This window comes from Vigna unguiculata, chromosome 5 (genome assembly GCF_037176805.1).
Source record: "Vigna unguiculata cultivar grain cowpea cultivar isolate G323 ecotype 2 chromosome 5, ASM3717680v1, whole genome shotgun sequence".
Lineage (NCBI taxonomy): Eukaryota > Viridiplantae > Streptophyta > Magnoliopsida > Fabales > Fabaceae > Vigna > Vigna unguiculata.
The window spans coordinates 52,976,769-52,998,990 of NC_140796.1; the positions used below are offsets into that span (position 1 = coordinate 52,976,769).

The 22,222-nt window shown below is 34.9% G+C and overlaps 4 protein-coding genes across 5 annotated transcripts; 2 read left to right on the forward strand and 2 right to left on the reverse strand.

The window, feature by feature from the left end:
• Positions 1-2,556: 2,556 nt before the first annotated feature.
• LOC114183874 (serine/threonine-protein kinase-like protein ACR4) lies at positions 2,557-6,250 on the forward strand. Its single transcript, XM_085673918.1, has 2 exons — positions 2,557-2,984; positions 3,126-6,250. The coding sequence occupies exons 1-2, from the start codon at positions 2,980-2,982 to the stop codon at positions 5,905-5,907; spliced, it is 2,787 nt and encodes a 928-aa protein (XP_085530044.1). The 5' UTR covers positions 2,557-2,979; the 3' UTR covers positions 5,908-6,250.
• A 447-nt stretch (positions 6,251-6,697) lies between these two features.
• LOC114183580 (uncharacterized) lies at positions 6,698-9,600 on the reverse strand. The gene is made up of 3 exons (XM_028070653.2): positions 9,451-9,600; positions 7,661-8,229; positions 6,698-7,255 (listed from the first exon to the last, which is right to left on the reverse strand). Exons 1-3 carry the CDS (start codon positions 9,551-9,553, stop codon positions 7,061-7,063), a joined length of 867 nt encoding a protein of 288 aa, XP_027926454.1. The 5' UTR covers positions 9,554-9,600; the 3' UTR covers positions 6,698-7,060.
• Positions 9,601-15,033: 5,433 nt separating this feature from the next.
• On the forward strand, positions 15,034-18,346 carry LOC114183862 (fructokinase-2-like). Its single transcript, XM_028071021.2, has 4 exons — positions 15,034-15,515; positions 16,749-17,081; positions 17,759-17,875; positions 18,009-18,346. Exons 1-4 carry the CDS (start codon positions 15,102-15,104, stop codon positions 18,135-18,137), a joined length of 993 nt encoding a protein of 330 aa, XP_027926822.1. The 5' UTR covers positions 15,034-15,101; the 3' UTR covers positions 18,138-18,346.
• Positions 17,149-21,956, reverse strand: LOC114183863 (uncharacterized). Of its 2 annotated transcripts, XM_028071023.2 has the most exons (8): positions 21,703-21,956; positions 21,513-21,622; positions 21,286-21,435; positions 20,947-21,188; positions 20,024-20,134; positions 19,729-19,773; positions 18,748-18,871; positions 17,149-17,425 (listed from the first exon to the last, which is right to left on the reverse strand). In XM_028071023.2, the coding sequence occupies exons 1-8, from the start codon at positions 21,803-21,805 to the stop codon at positions 17,360-17,362; spliced, it is 951 nt and encodes a 316-aa protein (XP_027926824.1). In that variant the 5' UTR covers positions 21,806-21,956; the 3' UTR covers positions 17,149-17,359. The 2 variants fall into 2 exon arrangements, with proteins under 2 accessions (XP_027926824.1, XP_085530035.1); XM_085673909.1 differs by lacking the exon at positions 17,149-17,425 and having other exon boundaries at positions 18,507-18,871; positions 21,703-21,954.
• Between the last annotated feature and the right edge of the window lie 266 nt (positions 21,957-22,222).

A 22,222-nucleotide genomic window follows, 5' to 3' on the forward strand; every position in this document is an offset into this window, starting at 1 on the left:
TATATTACTACGTACCCTTGACCTTTTTAGATAGAAGATTAATAGCTTCAAAAGTAACACAAATACAATATTTAACACTTCTACAATTAATGAAACCATTTTGATTGAGAGAAATAATTCTACTAGCAATTACCGTAAGTCGAAGCTAAAATTTTCATAATGAGTTTGAAACAAAAATTAGTCATTGCTATATAACGAGAGTCAATTATATGTTTTGTCCCATCAACTTTAGGAATAAATAAAACAATATTCGAATTCATACCAGGGAGGATCCAACCATGTCAAAAGAATTATTGGACAACTTTACAAACATCAATAGGAACAATATCCCAAAAAGAGTGATAAAAACATCCACCTAAGTCATCTAGACCAGGAGAACTATCAGCATTAAGTGAAAAAATTGCATGCTTCACCTCTTCCAAATCAAATAATCCCTAATTCTTTTACGCATGAGGAGGTTCGCCTTGTGGAAGAATTGAAATTAGCTTTTAATTGGGCTAATGTGATGGAAGAAAGGGAAGATTCTACTATAGAAAAAAAGATGATGAGCCGATTCAAACTACTAGGAATGCAGGCAGGGGAAGACCTCCAAATAACACCATCATTAAATCCTCAAAAGTTGGGAATTCTAAAAAACAATCATGAGTTTTATAGGCATTTTTTGGAATTTAAGGGGGTTGGCTGATGACAAAACTCTTAATATACTACGAAATTTGATTACTGAGCACCAACCCACTTTTCTTTTTTAGTTGAACCAATAACTTCTTTTAGTTCTTATCATGATATTTTTCTTATTGTTTGAACTTTAATTTGTTGGTTGTCTTTGATTCTTCTGCCAAGGTTGTTAGATTGTGGTTCTTGAGTACAAGTGACTTCACGTTTGATATTATTAATATTTCTGGTAAATTTATTTCATTTGTTGTTATGGTCAATGATGTTAAAATACAGGTTGTTGGGGTTTATAGTGTAACTACTTACAATGTTCATTGTTCTTTGTGGTCTTCTATTGTAATCTCCATGATTTTTTGTGTACTTTTAGTGATTTTAATGTTGTTCTTTATGTTAAGGATGTGAAGAGTATTGTTGTCCCAATGTGCTAAGTTTTAGGATCAAGTCAATTCTAATGAACTTGTTACGAATCCATCTTCTGGATCTTACTATACTTGGTCAAACTTTCATAGAGATGCATGTATTGATTCTCATTCTTACATTTGTTTGTTCTTTTTTAAATTTCAATGTAGAAAATCCTCTTCAGGTACTTGTTTTATAAATGATAGTTTCAAAAACTCCCCCACACAAATATTTTTCTAGATATATATTTAACCATCAATGAACAATTTAAAATTGTGATAAAATTCGCTTACAACCTATTAATTGATAATCAAACAGATATTTAACAAAAATATATAATTAATTGTAAATATCAACATTGATCTTATAATTAATGCTCATTACTATAGTCTACTTTAACCTTTGAATTGTATTCCTCTCATCTAAGAGAGTCAAATTCTTGACTCACCAATTTCATTACATTGGTCAAAGTATTGAAAATATTTAATGAAAAAAATAATCCTAACTATATTAATTTATTTTTAGACACATCTCATTTCATGTTTTTTATTTTAAGAAACTCTTAACAAATACACAAATTAAATAACAAAGTTTTTTTAAAAAATTACTAAGATACACTTAATTCTCACATTGCTCAGATATTGAGGTCAAATATAATTTAAAGACTTATTCTCTTCTCACCTTCTGAAACATCTTTTAAGAGTAAAACTGTGATGGACATACTCTAAAAGGACAATTTCTCGAATGAGGGGTGATTGACCCTAGCTATGTCACTCGACGCACTTGTGATCAGAACATTGACATCCCATCATTAGATTGATGATAATACCTCGAATGAGAAGTAATTGACACAAATGATTTTTACTCGACGAATTTGGAATCGAAACATATATAAGTAACATATATAAACTAAAAATTATTAACATTTAAAATATTTTTTTATTAATTTAAATTGGTCTCTAATTTAAAATTAGATATGTAATTAAAATCTTGACAAGTAATATTAGAATTCAATTTATATTTTAATTAACAAATCAATTATAATTTTTTATTTACAACAAAAACTATTTTAATGTTTATAAGATGATATCTAGTCAGCATAGTATCTAAAATTAGTTACTGTAATGAACATTTTACATTTTCATCCTACCACAAATCAAAGGTAATGAAACGATTAAGATAGTTTAAAAAAAAAAGAATATATTTTATATTACACCAAAAAGAATGTAACAAAATGCATGAGAAAGTTTACTACACAGGTATCAGTGGTGCATGGTGAAAAATAAACGCACGAAGGCATGAGAATAAAGAATTGAAATGGGAAATATTTTTGGGGAAAGGATTGTTCTTGTTCCCATGGGATGATAAATATACCTCTGTTGACGTAAGTAAAATTCAGGAAAACTTGGAATGGAAAGATCAAAAAGCATTAACTGTGTTATTTAATGCCTTCACCTACATTTCCACATATTCAGAAGTAGCAGTTTTGTGTCATTTAATGCACCTTCTCTCCCTCACTCTCTCTTCTCTTCTCTTCTCTTCTTCTTGCAACCTTCAAACACCTTCAATTCTTGATCTATTGTGACCGTTTCTTCATTTCATGTCAGTTTTCAAAACACAGCATGGACCTGCTTTTTCTTCTGCTAATTTTCTCTAACTCACCAGACAACAAAACCATAGCATCTTCTCTATTGTAAGCACCAAAAGTGGACAAAAGATCCAGTCAAACTCTCTTGCCATTTGTGCTGCTGATTGTTGCTTACTCATGCATACAAACCCACAATCAAGATTCTGATTTTGCTACCAGCAATGGCCTTGTTCCACTGGTTATTTTATGTCCCCACCACCCTTTTTTCATTTTTTGGGGTCTCTTCTCCTTGCATTGCATCCATGGAACTGTGAAAAACCATGAGGTAACGATGTTTTTTGATAGTTATATTGGACTTGATTCTCTCCTTTTAAACCGTGTTTCTTGCTGAGTGGTCAAAAGGGTGTTTCCAACTGACATCATTAGTGAGGATTCTACTTTTTTTTTTTTTCTGAACAATATCCAGTGTATCAGTTCTTCATTTCTGCACTTTGAACATGAACCTATGGCCAGTTCGATTTGTTGCTATATTTGAGGTTGTGGTTTTCTCATGCTTGTGGTTGCAAGTTTCAAGTCTTGGCTCCATGTCTTCCATTGCCGTCTCTTACGGCGACAAAGGGTCCGCGTTTTGTGGCTTGAAACCGGATGGATCTCACACTGTAAACTGTTACGGGATGAACTCAGCCATAATTTATGGAACACCAACACATTTTCCGTTCTTTGGTCTAGCGGCCGGTGATGGCTTTGTGTGTGGGCTCTTGATGAGTTCTAGTCAACCATATTGCTGGGGTAGCAGTGGCCATGTTGAAATGGGTGTGCCACAACCTATGCTTAAGGGAGCTCAGTACCTAGAGATCAGTGCCGGGGATTTTCACGTTTGCGGATTGAGGAAACCATTGACCGGAAGACACAGGAACACTTCTTTGGTTGATTGTTGGGGCTACAACATGACAAATAACTATGTGTTTGATGGGCAGGTTCAAGCAATCTCAGCAGGCTCTCAGTTCAATTGTGGCTTGTTTTCTCAGAACAGGAGTGTGTTCTGCTGGGGGGATGAGACCAGTAGCCAGGTTATTAACATGGTTCCTAGAGGCATGAGGTTCCAGAAGATCTCTGCTGGAGGGTACCATGTGTGTGGAATCTTGGAAGGGGTGAATTCTAGAGCTGTTTGTTGGGGGAGGAGCTTGCTGGATTTGGGTGAAGAACTTTCAATTTCATTGACAGGTTCAGGACAAGGACAAGGTAAAGTTGAATTGGCTCCCAATGATCCCATGCTTTCTGTGGTGGGAGGGAAGTTCCATGCATGTGGGATTAAGACCTATGATCATGGAGTGGTTTGTTGGGGCTATAGTTTCAAAGCAGGCACAAGAGTTCCTAGTGGGATTAAGGCCTTTGAGATTGGTGCTGGGAATTACTTTACCTGTGGAGTGCTTGTTGAGAAATCTCACATGCCTGTTTGTTGGGGTGTTGGATTCCCCACTTCTCTCCCTTTGCCTGTCTCACCAAGAATGTGTAGGTCTACTCCATGTCCTCCAGGGTACTTTGAAACCTCACAAAATGGTATCTGCAAAACACCAGATTCCCATGTTTGCATGCCATGCAGTGCTGCTTGTCCTCCTGAGATGTACAAGAGAAGTGGATGCAATTTGAAATCTGACATACTTTGTGAATATAACTGTTCTCTGTGTTCCTCACCAGAATGCCTCTCCAATTGCTCCTCTTCTTACTCCAATGCTGCAAATGGCAAGAGAAGTGAAAGATTTTGGTCTCTTCAACTGCCGGTGGTTATTGCTGAGATAGCTTTTGCTGTTTTCTTTGTTTGCATTGTGTCCATAACTGCAATGTTGTATGTTCGCTACAAGCTAAGAGATTGTCAGTGTTCTTCTTCTTCTTCAGCAAGAGGGTCAAAGGGGAAGAAACTAAGAGGGAGTTCCTCACACCAGAAGGAGAAATCCAAGGTCCGACCAGACATGGAGGAGTTCAAGATTAGGAGAGCACAGATGTTCCCGTACGAGGAACTTGAAAGAGCAACCGGTGGATTCAAAGAGGAGTCTATAGTGGGGAAGGGAAGTTTCTCTTGTGTGTTCAAAGGGGTTCTCAAAGATGGCACTGTTGTTGCTGTCAAAAGGGCCATAATGTATCCCAACGTGCAGAAGAATTCCAAGGAGTTTCACACCGAGCTTGACTTGCTCTCTAGGCTGAACCACGCACACTTGCTCAATCTACTAGGCTACTGTGAGGAGGGTGGAGAGAGACTACTTGTTTACGAGTACATGGCTCATGGCTCATTGCATCAACACCTTCATGGCAACAAAGTGATGAAAGAGCAAATGGATTGGGTGAGAAGGGTGACAATTGCAGTGCAAGCAGCACGCGGAATCGAATATCTGCATGGTTATGCTTGTCCACCAGTGATTCACAGAGATATCAAATCCTCAAACATTCTCATTGATGAAGAACACAATGCAAGAGTGGCTGATTTTGGTTTGTCACTGCTTGGTCCTGCAGATAGCAGCTCCCCACTGGCTGAACTACCAGCTGGGACTCTTGGTTATCTTGATCCTGAATACTACAGACTCCATTACCTCACCACAAAGTCTGATGTATACAGCTTTGGAGTTCTACTTTTGGAGATACTGAGTGGCAGAAAAGCTATTGACATGCAGTATGAAGAAGGGAACATTGTTCAATGGGCAGTGCCTCTGATAAAGTCAGGAGATATAGCTTCAATTCTGGATCCGGTTTTGAAAGCTCCTTCTGATGTTGATGCATTGAGAAGAATAGCTAATGTGGCTTGTAAAAGTGTGAGGATGAGAGGGAAGGATAGGCCTTCAATGGACAAAGTGACTACAGTTTTGGAGAGAGCTCTTGCACAGTTGATGGGGAGTCCTTGCATTGAGCAGCCAATTTTGCCAACTGAAGTGGTTTTGGGAAGCAACAGATTGCACAAAAAATCATCTCAGAGATCTTCAAACAGGTCTGCCTCAGAAAGCACTGATGTGGAGGATCAGAGGTTTGAGTTTAGAGCACCCTCATGGATCACTTTCCCCAGTGTGACTTCTTCTCAGAGAAGATCAGGCTCAGAGGCTGATGTTGAGGGAAAAAATGTAGAAGGGAGGAATTTGGGCAATGTTGGAGGTGGTGGTGGTGGTGGTGGTGGTGGTGGTGGTGATGCTCTGAAAAGTCTTGAGGAAGAGATTGGTCTTGCTTCTCCACGAGAGAAACTCTTCTTGCAGCACAACTTCTGACAGCAGATGATGTTATCAGTACTTACTGTTCAACAATTTTTTTGATTTGTTTTGTTTTGCTTAACTGAGTTTGGTCATGGATTATTCAGTTCCTATTTTCATGGAGTTGTGTTTCAGAATCTTAGTGGAGCTTTCATTCTTTCTGCAACTGCACTTGGATGTAAAGAGTTTCGTTTGTCTTCAATTCTGTGATACCGTTGGCTCCTTTTTATTAGATACGGAGTAATTTTAAGTCACTGTTAGAATCATTATCTAGTAAGAACCAGAAAATACAGCAAATTATGTATTGGATTATCAGAGAGAGTTTTCAAATGGCTACATTGACTTAGTTTTTTTTATTTTACTTTTTTCTACGGCTTCGTCTACTTTACTTTTTTTCATTATCACGCATTAATTTGGGTTTTAGCGAGTGTAAACTCTTGCAAGAGAATTTTTTTAAGAACTAAAATTAATTTATACATGAGATAATGATAATTTTTTTAAAAGTTAATGCATAAGTATTTTTAAAATTAACTTGTACGTTCTGTGTGTTTCTTAAGTAACATTAGGGATTGTCTGTTTCGAAATATATATATAACACCCCTTATTTTAAACTTCATACCTGTGATTTAGTCATATGCACTTATGACACCTCTTATTACAGAAAAATTGCGGTGTTCGATGGTAACTCAATGCGGGCAATAAAAAAGTGAATTCATTGATGGAAGTTTGACAATAACAAACTGAATTCTGATTGTTCATTCTGAATATTATTTGAATGCTATACAAAGAAGAGAACCACGGATAAAACTTTACAACATCAACAATGGAACAATTTAATTCTGTCAAGACATTTGCATGCCTGTTATGAGTTGCACATTGTTAGCTTAACTTGAGAAGAATGGATTCAAAGGACCTGTACATTGACTGAACTAGTTTCTTCTACAACTAAAATATCACAGAATTTGAAGCAATCTAATGAATTATTGAGTTCCATTGAACTTAGCAAACTGAACTACAGAACTCACCTGACACCTAAAGCTTAAAGAAGTAAATATCTAGGTCAGCAACTATATTATTGCACGACATTTCTAGCGGCACTTATGACCCTGACACTTGATTCTGCGTTACATCCAGTGAAAAATAATTAAAAAAACTGGATACTGAACTGAATCTATCTATGACTCTGTTGTTCTTTGGTTTCCATCTCCTTCACACTGTCCACTATGTGTTGTATTTTCTTTGAAAGGCTTTCATTATGCTCTTCAATGTGCTCAAATATCAATTCAAGATGCCTTTTATAGGTTGCAGACCGTTTTTTCTCAATGGCCAACTGCTGAGACAGTTCTCGAATTTTATCATGTTCATTCTGGAAATTGCATAGAACAAAAGATGTAAGAATGGGAAAAACTAAATTCAAGGAGACCATCTTCAAATTCTTCAAGCTACTCTTCACATAAGATCTCACAAGGACTAACATAAGCATATAGGCCAAACAGAAGATGCTGTCAAAACATTTTCCATGCATCTTAATAGGGAAACTCAAACATCAACTAAACTTGCAACCAATAGTCAGTAGGCATAAATATCAGGGATTTTACATTTGAGAAAGCTTGGCATAAAACAATTTTCGGTAATTTGTGTAAGGTGGAAATTCTATAAGCAAAATTCAAACTCTAAGTGAGTGACTATCTAATCTATTATCTATCAAGGATAAAGTAACTATTAACAGAACAATCATAACCACGTTTTGCAGAAAAGAACACTAACTCACCGGGTATTGCTCGTAAATGCAATCCCTTCTACCTTTTCCAGGTGTTAATGGATGAGTGTGCTCCTGTATAAACTTAGTAACAACCCATTTACCGGAACTTACTTTCCTCACCAAAATCATTGCCCTGCAACCAACCCTAGTCTCTGCCCTTTGCCTCACAATCTTTTCACGTTTGTCAGGCATTCTGTAACCTTCTCTGTTGCAAACAAGAGCCCGTCCAATAGCAGATCCATCACGCCTTGATCGTGAGAGCTTACTCACACGTATGATGAATCCAACACGGGTAGCATATGCATTATAGAATGCATGTGCTGCAGCTTCAGAATCAAACTCCTGTCCCACATAGGGCTCATCAGCTGAAACAACTGATACTGCAGGAATTCCTGATGGGATTGTGTCCCCTCCAGAAGAATCTTGAGTTATATTATCATCATGATCATGTTTATAAGCAGGATTGAAAGAGCTGCAACCTACTTTGTTTTCATCAGCTGTGCTGCAACTGTTAATCTGCCCTAGAGTAACATTTCCTACCGTCTCACCATTAATGGAGCCATCAATCCCAAACTCCACTGCAGCAACAAAATATCTTCTATCAGATTTTCAGGCCAGGTGATATGCTACACAACAGGGTATAAAATTGATAAAATCACTCTTTCATTGAAGATAAAAACGATGAAAGAAAATGAGAACTATATTGTCCTAACTAAAAAAATTCTTAAGTGATGTGTTCGTTTTAAGAAGAAAGCATAACAGCAGACACCATAAAATGAGTACAAAACGTCATATAATGTAATAAGTACAACAAAGTATCAGAGAAAGAAAACCATACAAGTCAAAGTCATTAACAGAGGACAAATACACTCCGCTACAACTACAACAGTTAAAATGGATTTACCAGTTAGGCAGTTACCAAGCTCAAATCAAAGACTTTTCAGAGTCAATGTGAAGGAAGAACGTGTCTTTCAAAAGTATGACAAACAATCATGTCATCGTATGGAAAACATCAGTCAACTTCAAACAAGTTTCTTTTTTGTTTTTAATACACAAAATTTATGCTTCCAAATAATAAAAGAGAAAAAAGACGAGAAATTTATGACTCATAACATACTAACAGAAGCATTTCAAATTATATTCTATGTTCATTTTCCACTTCTCCAGAGCTTATTGTAAATCGAACACCAATACCACCACATACAAAAAACTGCCGGAATTTTGAGTTTGATTATCAAATGGAATCAACAATTAAGAACCGCTAACTAATCCAAGAGTTAACAAGCACTGAAATTTACAAATCATTTTCTATAAAAATGTGAGAAAAAAAAAAAAAGCCAACTAACATTTTTAAGAATCCATCATTTCGTAACAGAATAAAGCTTTTGCACCCCAAAACATTCCATCATCCCAGAGGAGTGTAATGTATTAGTCTAGTCTCACGTTCCATCCAAGAGAGAAAAAAAAAAGATGGACCTTTTTACCCTCTTTCCAAATTTTCTCACTCGTGAAACAGAGTATTAAAGCGAATTTCCAGGTCTTCGGGTAAAGTTCTTACACACTACAGTTCAAACGAAACTCAGATAGTCAGCTACTTGGTTCATTCCCATTGGAAAAAAAAAAATAATTAATCACAAGGAAGAATAATTGAAGCGCTTCAATTGAATACTGGCAACGCGGTCGTTTAAGAATGCGGAAGAAGGAAAACCCTAGAACTCAATCGGAATGGAATTGAAGCAATTGAGTGGCCAAAGAGAAAAGGGAGAAGTCGTAAAAGTGGTAAAACAAAAAAAACTTACTGAGAATTGAGGCTGACGCAAATTCGATTGTCGTAGGAAGCGACCGTGATTGTGAAAATTTACTTTTATGTTTTTGTGTTCCGTGCAGAGAGAGCAGATTCATTCAGAACAGAGGAGAGGGGTTCACCTGAGGGCAACCATATCAACTCTCCTGTGTACCTCACCTTACGTGTCAATTCCTCGTTGGAATCCCATAAAAAGTCAACCCTCTCAGTTTAGTCAATTTTTCCCAAGTCCTGAAGTGGACACGGGCTGGGCCCGTGTGATTTGCACTAGGCCCATTTTTACAACCCACTCGTGTTAGCAGTTGTTTTTTGACATTGTCCAATTAAAAGATTAACCAAATTAAATTATCAAATTCTGATTATGATATAATTATATTTAAATTTTTATTATTTTATGATTAATTAATTATAAAATAAAAAATAATTCAGCGACATTATTAAAAATAATTTTAAGGAAATTATATAATTATTATTTAAAACAAAAAGTTATCTGCTTAATTTAAAATAAAAAAGTCATTCAATTATTTATTTAATTAAATATATGAAAAAAATATTTATTAAAGAATAGTTTTCTTAAACTAAAAGATGACATTAAAGATATTATCAAACGGTATATTTTCTTTATATAATGGGAAAGATGTTTATTAGAGGAAACATATATTTTCTTATATATCAGATCTTTATTGTATTAAAACTATATATAATTCTACTATTTTTATGAGTAATTAATTGTAAAATAAATAATAATTTATTAAAGAGTAAACATTTCCAATTAAAATATCACATAAAAAGAATGTATTTTAATGGTATAATTTATATATTTTTAAAATAGAAAAATTATTTTAATAAAGGTAAAATGTATAATTTAAAAAATACACCAAAAGCATCTATATAATTATTTTTTTATATTTTTAAAACCTTTTGTTAGAGAGATTAAAACTTCAAAATGAGGAGCTACAACGAAAGGTAAAAGTTATGATATAACTTGAAGGTGATGAATTATATAATATAATCAATATATTGTAAAGACACATATATTATAAAGATACAGTAAAAAAAATTACTAAAGAATCCAAAATTTTCCTAATGTTAAAGGTGCACCAGGGAAACTAACATACGCTTTTGGTGGAGAAAAAGTAAATATATAAAGTGGACAGAGAATAAGCAAGAGGAACATAAATTATTTTATTGAAAATGATAACAAATAATATATAAATACGAATAAAAAAATTGTAAAAAAATGTTTCTGGGGACTTGTGCTATATACCTAGATTCTTAAGGATAATGTTCTTACGCATTTCAATAAATTATTTTGGTGTACACATATATATTTTTTCTAAAGCATCTTTTAATACTATAAAGTACTCTTTCACTTAAATGGGTCTCTATGCTGACTCTTTCTTCACGGGTTTCTCTTCAGAATCTGATTCATTTGTTGTCCTATTTTTTATTTTATTTTTCCATGTTATATACGCATTATTCTTTGATTTCCCTTTTATAATAAGCTGTAGTTTTACATCAAATTAAACACACTAAAAAAGTGTTCAATAATAGTTTTATTTAAAAAAATAACTTTCAACAAATTTTGAAATTAGTCAATTTCAAAACTTTAGACCGATTTAGTCTTTCATCTTTCAAAATACGTGAATTTAATAATTTTAATCAGATTTTGTTAGGTTTATTTAATATTTCGCATGCATTTCAAATTTGTATTTGAGTTATTTATATTGTTTGACACATTTTTACTTGAATGTTAAGTTAAATAATTGTTAGGAATTCAAGTGTGAGTCTAAGTTCCACATTGACTAGAAATGAGGAAATAGAGCATAGAGCACTATATAAGAATAAAGACTCATAAACTCAATACCTTAATGTTTTTGATTAAAAGTGGTGTCAATGACTTGTGTGGTTGGGCTCAGGTCTCATTGGTGTTGTATTTCGCTAGTGATACCCCTCTATAGACCTTTTCTTTTATAAATTAGTTTTGCAAAATTATATTTAAATTTATTTCTCAATATCTAGTTTTACATAAAAAAATAAAAAATAAAGTGGAGATAAGGGAATATTAAAAAGTAATAGAGTTTGGAAGGTAGGTCAAAAGATGCATGCATGGATGATCCGTGTAAGTGAAATTGAGTTTACCTAAAGTTACGTGCACACGAGAAGTGCTTTTATGCTTAGAAGTCCGTTTGGGATTCATCGGATTTTGTTATTTTGTTCTTTTAACTGTTGTATGGCCAAACGTAGTCCCTATACTCTATTCAGTTTATGGTATTTTGAGAAATTTAAAATGTGCATAGAGATTTTCCTCTATCATGCTTTATTGAGTTTCGTTGTCTTATTCCCTGTTTGTTTTGTCTGCGTTCTTATTTCTTAGTTATGGGTCTTTTTCTGATTACCCAAATTGTTATTTTGTTTACGCAAAGTAAGTGGAATGAGGGAATAAGTGCTTTTGGAAAATTAACAGAGCATTGCGTCCACTCTTTTTGTTTTTCTCCTTTTCACAACTTTTATTCTCTTTGTCATTTTATAAATAATATTTTAATATTTGTGATTACAATTTACAAAGACCATGACAATTTCAAGGTTTAATCATGTAATTTTGATGTCGCAAAAGTTAAATTATGTTTGTGTTAATCGAGTTCTTCGTATGTAAGAAATGAGAAGATATTAGACATCAACTAAAATCCTATATGCTAAAATCATACACATGATATTTGAAATATTGATTTGTAAATGTTAGTTTCTAGTCCAAGACAAGGGATAAAAATAGGAAAAAATGACAAAAAACTAAATAAAATGTTAGGTTAAAACAATAAGTTTAAAAAGTGATATAGTTAAAGACTATTTTATTATTAATATTTTATAATTATCTCAAGTAGGTTTTATTAAAATAATATATATATATATATATATATATATATATATATAAATATAATTTTGAAGAGATCTATTTGAAAATTATAATAACTAACAAAAAAAAAACCCACTACGAAAAAATAGCCACGGAATTAGAATTTAATCATATTTTACAAATAATATTTTTTTTAATAAAAGTTTAACAATCTTAATTTTTTTATCCAGCAACCTCAGCTTCGTTTTCATTATGAAGAAAAATAACTTTCAATATAAAATTTAAATGACTATTTTTTTTCTAACAAACTTTATTACATTGTTAATAAAAATTAATATAGAATTTTTTAAAACACAAATCATATTTAATAATGTATATTTTAGTTTATATTTATTAAATCATAAACTGAAAAACATGCACGCTTACGTTTAACGCAAACGTAAGCATGATATCACATACAGTTCAACAATAAAATGATATATATAAACGATCACATCAAATAAGTTTGACATCTTTATTTTATACTCCACAGGAAAACTAAATTCATTTTCCATTAACTAATGATTTCTTAAAAGAAATATTAGATATATATACCAAGTTTTTTTCACGTACAATAAATATATATGCTTTGTTTTTAGTGAGGAGCACCGTGAGAAGGCTGAGAAATGTATCATTATTTTGTGAAGTCGTCAATTTCTAGAAGATTACGAGGATGGTAAAATTTTGAACTATAATGGCAATGGATGACAATTTATGATGATAGTCTTTGGACCTCAGAATATTAAAGATATTAATTCTATTCTTTTAAAATAAAAACAATAAAGGAAGCACACTGATCTATTCAAGTTTTAGCAACTTATTAACTTCATCAATTTCTAATTATAATCTCGACATCGATTTAAAATCCATATCTAAATGTTATGCTTTCAAAATTGATTTATTAACTGAACATTTACATGTATTTACTGGGAAATTGTCCTGTCCGTGTACTTGCATACAAACACTTACATCACTAAATTTTTGATGGATTTGATCTTCAATAATTATCGTGATTATATGTTGTAATAATGGACGTGTGATTCGGTAAATATTGTTGGATTAATCTTTCAATAATTGAATGTATTATTTAATAATTACAAATGTTTATATGGTTGTTAGAAAGTACCGATAAACATGTTACCTAGAAAATGATTTGAACAAATAGGAATTATAATTTTAATTTTACGTTCTAGAGATCGTAAGAATGATTCTCAGGACTAGTTATTAAATTTGGATTGATGAGGTTTTTCAATTGTGTGAGTCGTGTTTTCTGTTTTTCTTTATTGTCTAATTTGTTCCGTCTTGTACGTGGACTTTTTATGTTTCGTATGCTCTTTAAATCATTAACATGAGTTTTTATTAATCAATGATCATAACAGTATATTTAGATTGTTTTTGTGATATTTTTATGTGTAAATAGAACATCATGTTTATCTAGGGATGTTTTTGAAAATCTGTAGCTGGTTGAGATGCTTTCACACGTGGGGTAGCTAAATTTGCATCCTTTATGTTGTTTTATGTTTTAATTATTTTCTATAATTTGTGTTTGCTTGAAGCATGAACTATGAATTATTATTGTTGATTGTGATGTGTTGTACTATCTGATATTTGAATTTGTCATTTATTTGCGATGTTTGCCTTTGATTTATGAGAAACATGTATGCAATTTGTTGTGTTGGTCTGGTATGATAATGAAAACTCTTGATATTTATGCATTTGTTGTCATGGCACTGAACAATACAAAGTGGGCGGTGGTTTTGTATCGCTAAGCGTCAATTTTATTTCATGACATAACGTTAAGCGGTGATTTGTACCATTGAAAAATTCTCTTGTTGTATTTTCATCAGTAACAAAATTAAAATAAAATGAATTTCACCTTTTAAAAAATTAAAATAACAATATATTAAAATAAAATTAAAATCTGTTTACTCTAAAGAAAATCTTCGAACCGTAGAGATTCAACAATCCCCAGTAAACAAAAATTTAATTTGATTAAACATATACTTTATTTTCACACGTAAAATATTGAATAATTGCATACTTTTTAATTGCCGTTGGACCTAAAAGTATTAGTAATTTAATTCCAGATGAAAAGAGAAGAAGCAAGTTTGAATATAAAAGTAGGGTACGGTCCAAATCCATCAACATTCACGCCCCAACCCAAACCAATCCCTTATTACCAAACTTCAACAAGTTGCAGAAGTTTAATGCGCATCAAATTGCATTAATTAATTAATTAGATTAATTAAATAATCCTATATACTTCCCTTAATACCATTATTTCTTAAAATCATTTCACTCTTTCAATGAATGATATACTATTTTCATATATCATAAATATTGATATAGTTTGTTATAAAAAGAATTAATTTCTTATTTCATATTATCATAATTAGAATTTTAAACCACTATCTGAACACAAACCATTACCACATGTTGAGAACATTGGTTTGGTTGAATGTAGTACGTTGAATAAAAACATATAATAAATCACAAATTTTGATAATAATTATGATTATTCTAAAAGGTTCAATATTTAATAGATTGGTTGGTTGAATGGCTAAAATATAATCCAATGGCCATTAAACTCTTACTATTATTATAATGATAATAATAATAAAAGGAAAAATTAAAATTTTCAACTCTGAATGAGCTCCTTCTATATAATCACTACCAAACCAGCGTTTTATTCTCTTTCTCTTCTTCCTTTCAAAGAACGTTTCAGAAAGTCCAAACACATTCTCTCTCTTCCAATGGCCTTCAGCAATGGCGTCCCTGCCACCGGCACCGGCCTAATCGCCAGCTTCGGCGAGATGCTCATCGACTTCGTTCCCACCGTCTCCGGCGTCTCCCTGGCGGAGGCTCCTGGCTTCCTAAAGGCACCCGGCGGCGCCCCCGCTAATGTCGCCATCGCCGTCGCGAGACTCGGCGGCAAGGCCGCCTTCGTTGGAAAACTCGGTGACGACGAGTTCGGCCACATGCTCGCCGGAATCCTGAAGGAGAACGGAGTCCGCGCCGACGGGATCACCTTCGACCAGGGCGCCCGCACTGCCCTGGCGTTCGTGACCCTACGCGCCGATGGAGAGCGTGAATTCATGTTCTACAGAAACCCCAGCGCCGACATGCTCCTCCAACCCGAAGAACTCAACCTCGAACTCATCAGATCTGTATGCATCTTTTCCCTCTCTCACACTCTCTCTATACTTTCTGGCGATTTTTTTTTTTCTTCACCTTTTCCCGGAAAACCAAGTCTTTTGTTTTATGCGTCCGTTCATGATCGAGATGTGAGACCTGTGGAGAGAGACCGTGATGTCACGCGCGTGGCGGTACACGTGGGCGTGACTTTTAAGATGTTGCCACGTCAGATTATGGGAAGTGGGGTCCATCACTAGATCTAGGATTCACGAGTAGGAGTCACCACCCTTTCGTTACGTTAAACTTTTCGAAAATCAATGATTTTCTTTAATACGAAATATTACCGAACAGCACCGATCATGAACATTGGTTGGTGGTGGTGGGTGGGGTTGGTGGATCATCGCGGCACGTGAGTCACGTGCCAGATTCATTTGGGGGATGGTTATGTTTCCTCTCGATCCAACAAAACAAAACAAATATAGTACTATTCCGCAACCAAAGTTTTGTTCTTTTTTTTTTCTTTTTCAATTTTCTAATTTTTATTTCCTGTGTGGGTTTTCTTTGTCGTTCGTGGTTGTGCACGCTTTAGGATGAGAGTGGGATTTGAGAGGATGGATTATGCGTTTTTGTGTTGTATCTGTTTGACTATTTCGTAGATCAATTTTTGATGTGTTCCTTTAGCCGCCGTGCTGTCATGACCCATGCTGTGGTGGCTTTGACCAACATCTCCACGCGATTCTAGCCTTTATTCCCTTTTCTTTTACTATATATTTTGTTTAATTTAAGTAATTAGTAGTATGGATTTTATACTCTAAGGAAAATGTTTAGAAAAATTGGAAATTGGTTCGTTTATTTTCCGCTTCAACGAATTTAGTTGTTTGTTTGAATCTCAAAATTGTATGCATTGATCGGTAGAACTGATAAAACTTTTGAGATGGGTTATGATTTTCAATGTTTTTTAAATAATTAAAAGGTATTAAAAAAAACGGTCGGTTGTATTGCACTAATTATATATATCCATAGCTTGTGAATGAAGGGCAGTGACTGTGGGTCCATAATTTATAGCCTATAGGCTATAATAGCAGGTAAGGTTTTATACTTACAATAAACGAATAGAAAAAAAGTGTATGATTCGGTGACCGTATCATCATGCCTAGTACAATGAAGCCAATTGTGTATTGATGAAGATTATTGGTGATTGTTAAATTGGTATACATTTAGTAGAGTGAAATAGGTGGGTGTCTAACTGAAACTTGAACTGGCAGGCGAAAGTTTTTCATTACGGATCAATTAGTTTGATCGTGGAGCCATGCAGATCAGCACACTTGAAGGCAATGGAAGTTGCCAAAGAAGCTGGGTGTCTGCTCTCATATGACCCCAACCTCCGTCTTCCCTTGTGGCCCTCGGCCGACGAAGCTCGTAAGCACATACTGAGCATATGGGAGAAGGCTGATTTGATCAAGGTCAGTGATGTGGAGCTTGAGTTCCTCACAAAAAGTGACAAGATTGATGATGCTTCTGCTTTGTCATTGTGGCACCCCAATTTGAAGTTGCTCCTTGTCACCCTAGGAGAACAGGGTTGCAGATACTACACCAAGGTAAAAAATAACTTCACCTCACCTATCTATCCCTTTTCTGTCTTTTACTCTTGTGTTGAATCTTGGATGCTTTAATGCTGTCAGAGTATGGTAGATCCGTAGATGTTTGTTGCGTTTGCTGTGATGTGTCATGGTCATTCTGAATGCTTTGCAAGTAAGATAGGCTTGTAAACAGGTTCTTTCTGGCAGGAACGGGGCCACCACGTGTTTTTCTGCTTCTCATCATCCTTTTCTTCCCTTTTTATCAAAATAAATCAACTTCTGTGTTTGCTTTATTCTCACTTGTTACCAGGGTAGCTCTGCACTTTCCAGCCCACTTTTGGAAAGATTATAATTTGAATATTCTGCAATAGAGAGCACGTCAAAACGGTTTGTTGTTTGCAATGAAGCCATCTCTCACCCCAAATATCATTTTGATGGCTATAGTATGCATATGCTGTGGCTACAAACTAAAATTGAACTGTCTGCGTTCAATTTTTTTTATTGTTTTTAAAATAACCTGTTTTTAATATCGTGTGGTACTTTCACCTTAAAAAAACTGAAGAATTTATTCAGGAAGGCATCTAATGCCTGCACGTGTCAGCCTGCACGTGTCAGCGGGTCTCTATTTACAATAATTTTGCTAATGTCTTCTGAACTGAAACACTAATGAATTTCTTCATTTTTTCCTAAACCAGAATTTCAAAGGATCAGTGGATGCTTTCCATGTCAAGACAATTGATACAACTGGTGCCGGTGATTCCTTTGTTGGTGCTCTGTTGTCCAAGATTGTCGATGATCAGACCATCCTTGAAGTGAGTGCTTAGCTACCACATCCCCCAAATAACTTATTTTATATTAATTTAGTAATCTTGATAAAATCAAAGTGATATTTGTACGGATCCCGTTATATTGATGATCGATCAAATTTTTACCTACTGATTGCAGGATGAATCAAGGTTAAGAGACGTACTCAAGTTTGCTAATGCATGTGGAGCAATTACAACTACCCAAAAGGGAGCAATTCCCGCCCTTCCCAAAGAGGAGGATGCACTGAAACTCATCAAAGGGGCATAGAATCTTTGGACAAAAATGCCCAATCATTTCGTTTTCTTCCCCCCCGATGTTTCAAGTTTCCTCATGTTTCTTGGATTTTCTTTGTAGTACTTTGTTTTTTTTTTCTTTTTTCCTATGCACTGGTGGCGAGATCATGGGTTATCAGGTTTTGCCAAATAACGTTTTCTATGAAGTTTTGAGAATTAGCAATTGAATGAAGTTTTGCCAAATCATTAGTTGCAACTCTAACCGCCTTATATTTTTAATAGCTGAAGTTCTTATGCCTTGTTCAGTTTGAGTTTGCACGATTGTTTTCGCAAACTATTGTTCACGTCTTTGCTATGTTCAAAAGCATTAGTAACCCACACAAAAATCATCCACTAAATAATCTATAAAAAGGAATTTAAACTTGCCAATTTATTCACTATATCACCAAGGATTTGGTGGTACAAGGCGTGTTCTTTTAACAGGAATTTAGAGTCCACGAACGGAAAATGTTGTAACAAAAATTTCGTGGACTTATGTTTCAAAACCCTTTATACGACATTTATAGGACGATTTTACAAAACCCTTTTCTGGCAGGTAGAGGAGACATTTATAGGACGATAGCTTGAGGATTACATTCACTAACCTCCATCTTTAACGACTTCCAAGCGCTTGCACATCTTTCCCATTTAGCCTGCATTTGAGCCAGAAAAGCCTCTGCCCATTCTTCATTACTCCCTCTCATGCTTAGATCATAAGGCACTGAAAAACTGTTTCAAAGTGCTTAAAGTGTCAGATATCTTCCGATTGACTTCATAGAACATTCGTATGACTTTCAATTCCATTCATTACTAACAGAAGACAACAACGCGACCATGAAGAAGGAGATTAAGACTCGTCCAACAAAAAACAAAATATTATGGTTGTGAAGGAGCTATGACCATACCGTGGAGTTGAGTGGCAATTTAAGATCACCAATTAAAGCCAACGGTCTGGCAGATGCATACTTAAAAAAGAGAGTGAAAAGTAATGTGTGCATATTGTGCAACAGTATCACATTCCTCCGTGACAAGCTCTTTGCTTGATATTGGGGGGTTGGGGGATGCAAGACAATATTAGTTTTCAAATCTAAGGCCAATAGCCATGGTGTAAATAGCAACGTATAATGCATCCCCACCTTTTTATTGTAAAAACCATTTGGCAAAAAGACGATTATTCTACATCTCAGCTTCATACATGAAACCAAAAACTCATCTTAAAAATCATGGGAATTGAATACTCGATACAATTGTCACTTTTTCTACATTTTCCTTCCAAGCTAAAGCATGTATACCTTAAAGTAGACAAGAGCCATCTAACACAAATGCCCCAGATCATTGTTATTTTTTTTTTTTTTGGGGTAAAAATCAGATCTCCTCCTCACACCTTTTGAATGTGGGACAGATTCCAGCTTGGGTGTTAGCTGGGCCCGGTTCACAATATGCTTTCGGTGGGTTTCAAATCCATACAATACAACTAAAATCTACCAATATGGAGTTCAGTTTGTCACTTAAGCAATACCTCTAGTTCGATTGCGAAAGTTTCTAATTTACTAAATGATATTCACAAATCCAAATGTAGTAATTACCTTAGCAGCTCTTCAGCTCGGGTCCCTTTCTTGAGAGTACTATTCCTGCAAGATCTCAAAACGATGTATTTTAATAGTTAATCCAACATATTTGGTAACTAATTATTTCATTATCCATGTTATCTAAACCCCCCATCCCCCCTCTTGGTCTTATTTATTCTTCATCATACTCTGTTTTTTGGATAAAAAAAAATCAAAACAAATATATTCTGGGGAATTTAACACAGTTTCTACATCAAGTATATAAAGGAAGTTTCATAATCTAAGGCATGAACAAATGACTAGGAAAACAAACCTGCAGACAAACACTTGAAAAATATGGAGATACTTGGTCGAAAGATTATAAATGGCATCTGCAATGTGCTCTTTGCCAAACAAATAGACCACTGGATATCCTAGAAGCCATCTGAAGCAAGTAAATACAATAAAATGAGATACTCCCATCACGTATATGAAATAAGATGAAAATAGCTATGGCATTCTTTGAACCACTGTTGAAACAGCCTAAGTTCATACTGGTTTCTAAAATAGACCAAATTCGGTGACAATCGTATTACCGTGACAGACTAACTAATCTAGTCTCCAGTTATCCATAACAGGTGACAATATTAACTATCTAGTTTAGTTGGCATTCAGGGTAAATATACCAGTGTAGACTGTAGACAACAAGTTTACTTGAATTTGAATCATCCCACTCCTTGAATTTAAAGAATCAGGTAAGACACAGTAAAAACTGATGATTGAAATCTGTAAAGTCTTGGAAGGGCTAAGAATCTGACACAATGAACTACCCATTCAGCACAAAAAAAGTATGAGCTATAACCTATGATAACATGCAAGCTGCGAAACATTCCAGGCTAATAATGCCACAAACTCTACAATGTGCATGGAGCACTATTTACAGGACACAGCAAATAGATGGATAATCAGTAGTGTTGTGCGCAACAAGAAATTAACTTTAAGAGAGTCCTCCGTGAAGAACGGGAACAAGACTGATCAATCCTATCTCCCCCACAAATTTGCAATCATACCACACTGATAGCAATACACCAAAAAGCAAAACAAAATGCGTAACTAGAAAATTTGCAGAGACCGGTTAAAGCATAATCCTTATAATCAGAGTTAGTCAAATCTACGTGCTATAAGGGAGAAAAATCAAATGAACGACTGGATAAAATGAACATGTACATACATAGGTTGAAAGGGAATTAGAATTACCCATTCAAGGTCGGCACAGTGATGTCAGTGTTGTCCATGCAGTCACTGAGATCAATGCAGTCAGTAGTAGAACGAGAAGGTAAGCTCTGACTCCGACAAGTGGCATCGGTTTCGTCCGTACATTTGTCATCTTGCGACGGCGAGGGGTCAGTGGCTCTCTCGGGACAGAATATCGTCAAAAACAACCTCTGAATCGATACAAGCTGCATTGCTAACTGGCTTTCCTCAATTTTCGTTACCATCTGAAGACACGTAAAAATGATTGACGAAACTGAAAGCACGAAAAATCGTAGAGGCAGGAGAGGGAGAAATTGGTGAAATCGGTGGAAGTAGGAAGACCTTAGGGTTTTCCGATTGAAGGTCGACAAAGAGCAACGGTCGGTGAGAATTGAAGGTTGAATTGAGAAAGTGCGTTAGTTCGGTGAGGTGTATTAAGTAAATCATGTCTTGTATAACCATTATTCGTATATGCTCGAAAATTAGGGATTCCTGGAAGAAGAACTGAAGATGAGATAACGAACAAGAGATAAGAGAAGGAGAATAGAATACGAGAGAAGATGATTCACCCTTTGTGCGAGTTGAAGGAGAGAAGAGAGGTGGTGTTGGAGTTGAGGCATGATTCCGCCGTAGTCTACCATTACAACCGCACGCATTCTTGTAATCAGAGCAAGCATATCTGCAGCCACGCCGTGAAACGAATCAAAATCAACGATGAAAGAAACATGGAAATTGAGACGGAGAAGCTGAGAAAAAAACCCAATTGTAAGCGACGCTTGGAAGAAGGCTTGAGGCGCCAATTGATATTGGTTAAACACGCATCCAACACCTTCACCCCTTCGTCCAAATCTGAAGCTTCCATTAAGTTGTGGTTACGAATTGAATTCAATATCCTTCTTTCTGATACCCTTCTGTATCGCTGCAGTGCAGTTCAGTTGCTGCTTCCTACAGTTACTGTATCGACTTTCTGATATCCTTCTTCCCGTACCTCACAAATTTTCAAAATAATTATTTTCAGATTTAAATTTTGGAAATAGAATTTCGAGAATGTATTAAATACATTTTGGAAAAAGTTTTTTGTAAAATTTTTTTTGAAGTAATCTTTTTAGAATGCACATAATGTCTTTTGTAACAAGTTTTTCAACACCCTCCTTACATGAAATATGTTACAAAGAATTTATCAGAACACGTAAAATACGTTTTTTTCTGACATTATAGGGGTACGGTTAGTAATTATGGGGTACAGGAAGCAATTGCCTACTTAGATTTTGGGCCAGCC

Coding starts and splice junctions, on each gene's coding strand:
- LOC114183862 (XM_028071021.2), top strand. CDS start 15,102: ATGGCCTTCAGCAATGGCGTCCCTGCCACCGGCACCGGCCTAATCGCC. Junction 17,082..17,758: donor GTTGCAGATACTACACCAAG/GTAAAAAATAAC, acceptor TTCCTAAACCAG/AATTTCAAAGGATCAGTGGA. Junction 17,876..18,008: donor ATGATCAGACCATCCTTGAA/GTGAGTGCTTAG, acceptor TACTGATTGCAG/GATGAATCAAGGTTAAGAGA.
- LOC114183863 (XM_028071023.2), bottom strand. CDS start 21,805: ATGGAAGCTTCAGATTTGGACGAAGGGGTGAAGGTGTTGGATGCGTGT. Junction 21,189..21,285: donor TTCAATCGGAAAACCCTAAG/GTCTTCCTACTT, acceptor ACGTGTCTTCAG/ATGGTAACGAAAATTGAGGA. Junction 20,135..20,946: donor ACTGTGCCGACCTTGAATGG/GTAATTCTAATT, acceptor TACTTGCTTCAG/ATGGCTTCTAGGATATCCAG.
- LOC114183580 (XM_028070653.2), bottom strand. CDS start 9,553: ATGAATCTGCTCTCTCTGCACGGAACACAAAAACATAAAAGTAAATTT. Junction 8,230..9,450: donor TGCGTCAGCCTCAATTCTCA/GTAAGTTTTTTT, acceptor TTGTTGCTGCAG/TGGAGTTTGGGATTGATGGC. Junction 7,256..7,660: donor GCATTTACGAGCAATACCCG/GTGAGTTAGTGT, acceptor TGCAATTTCCAG/AATGAACATGATAAAATTCG.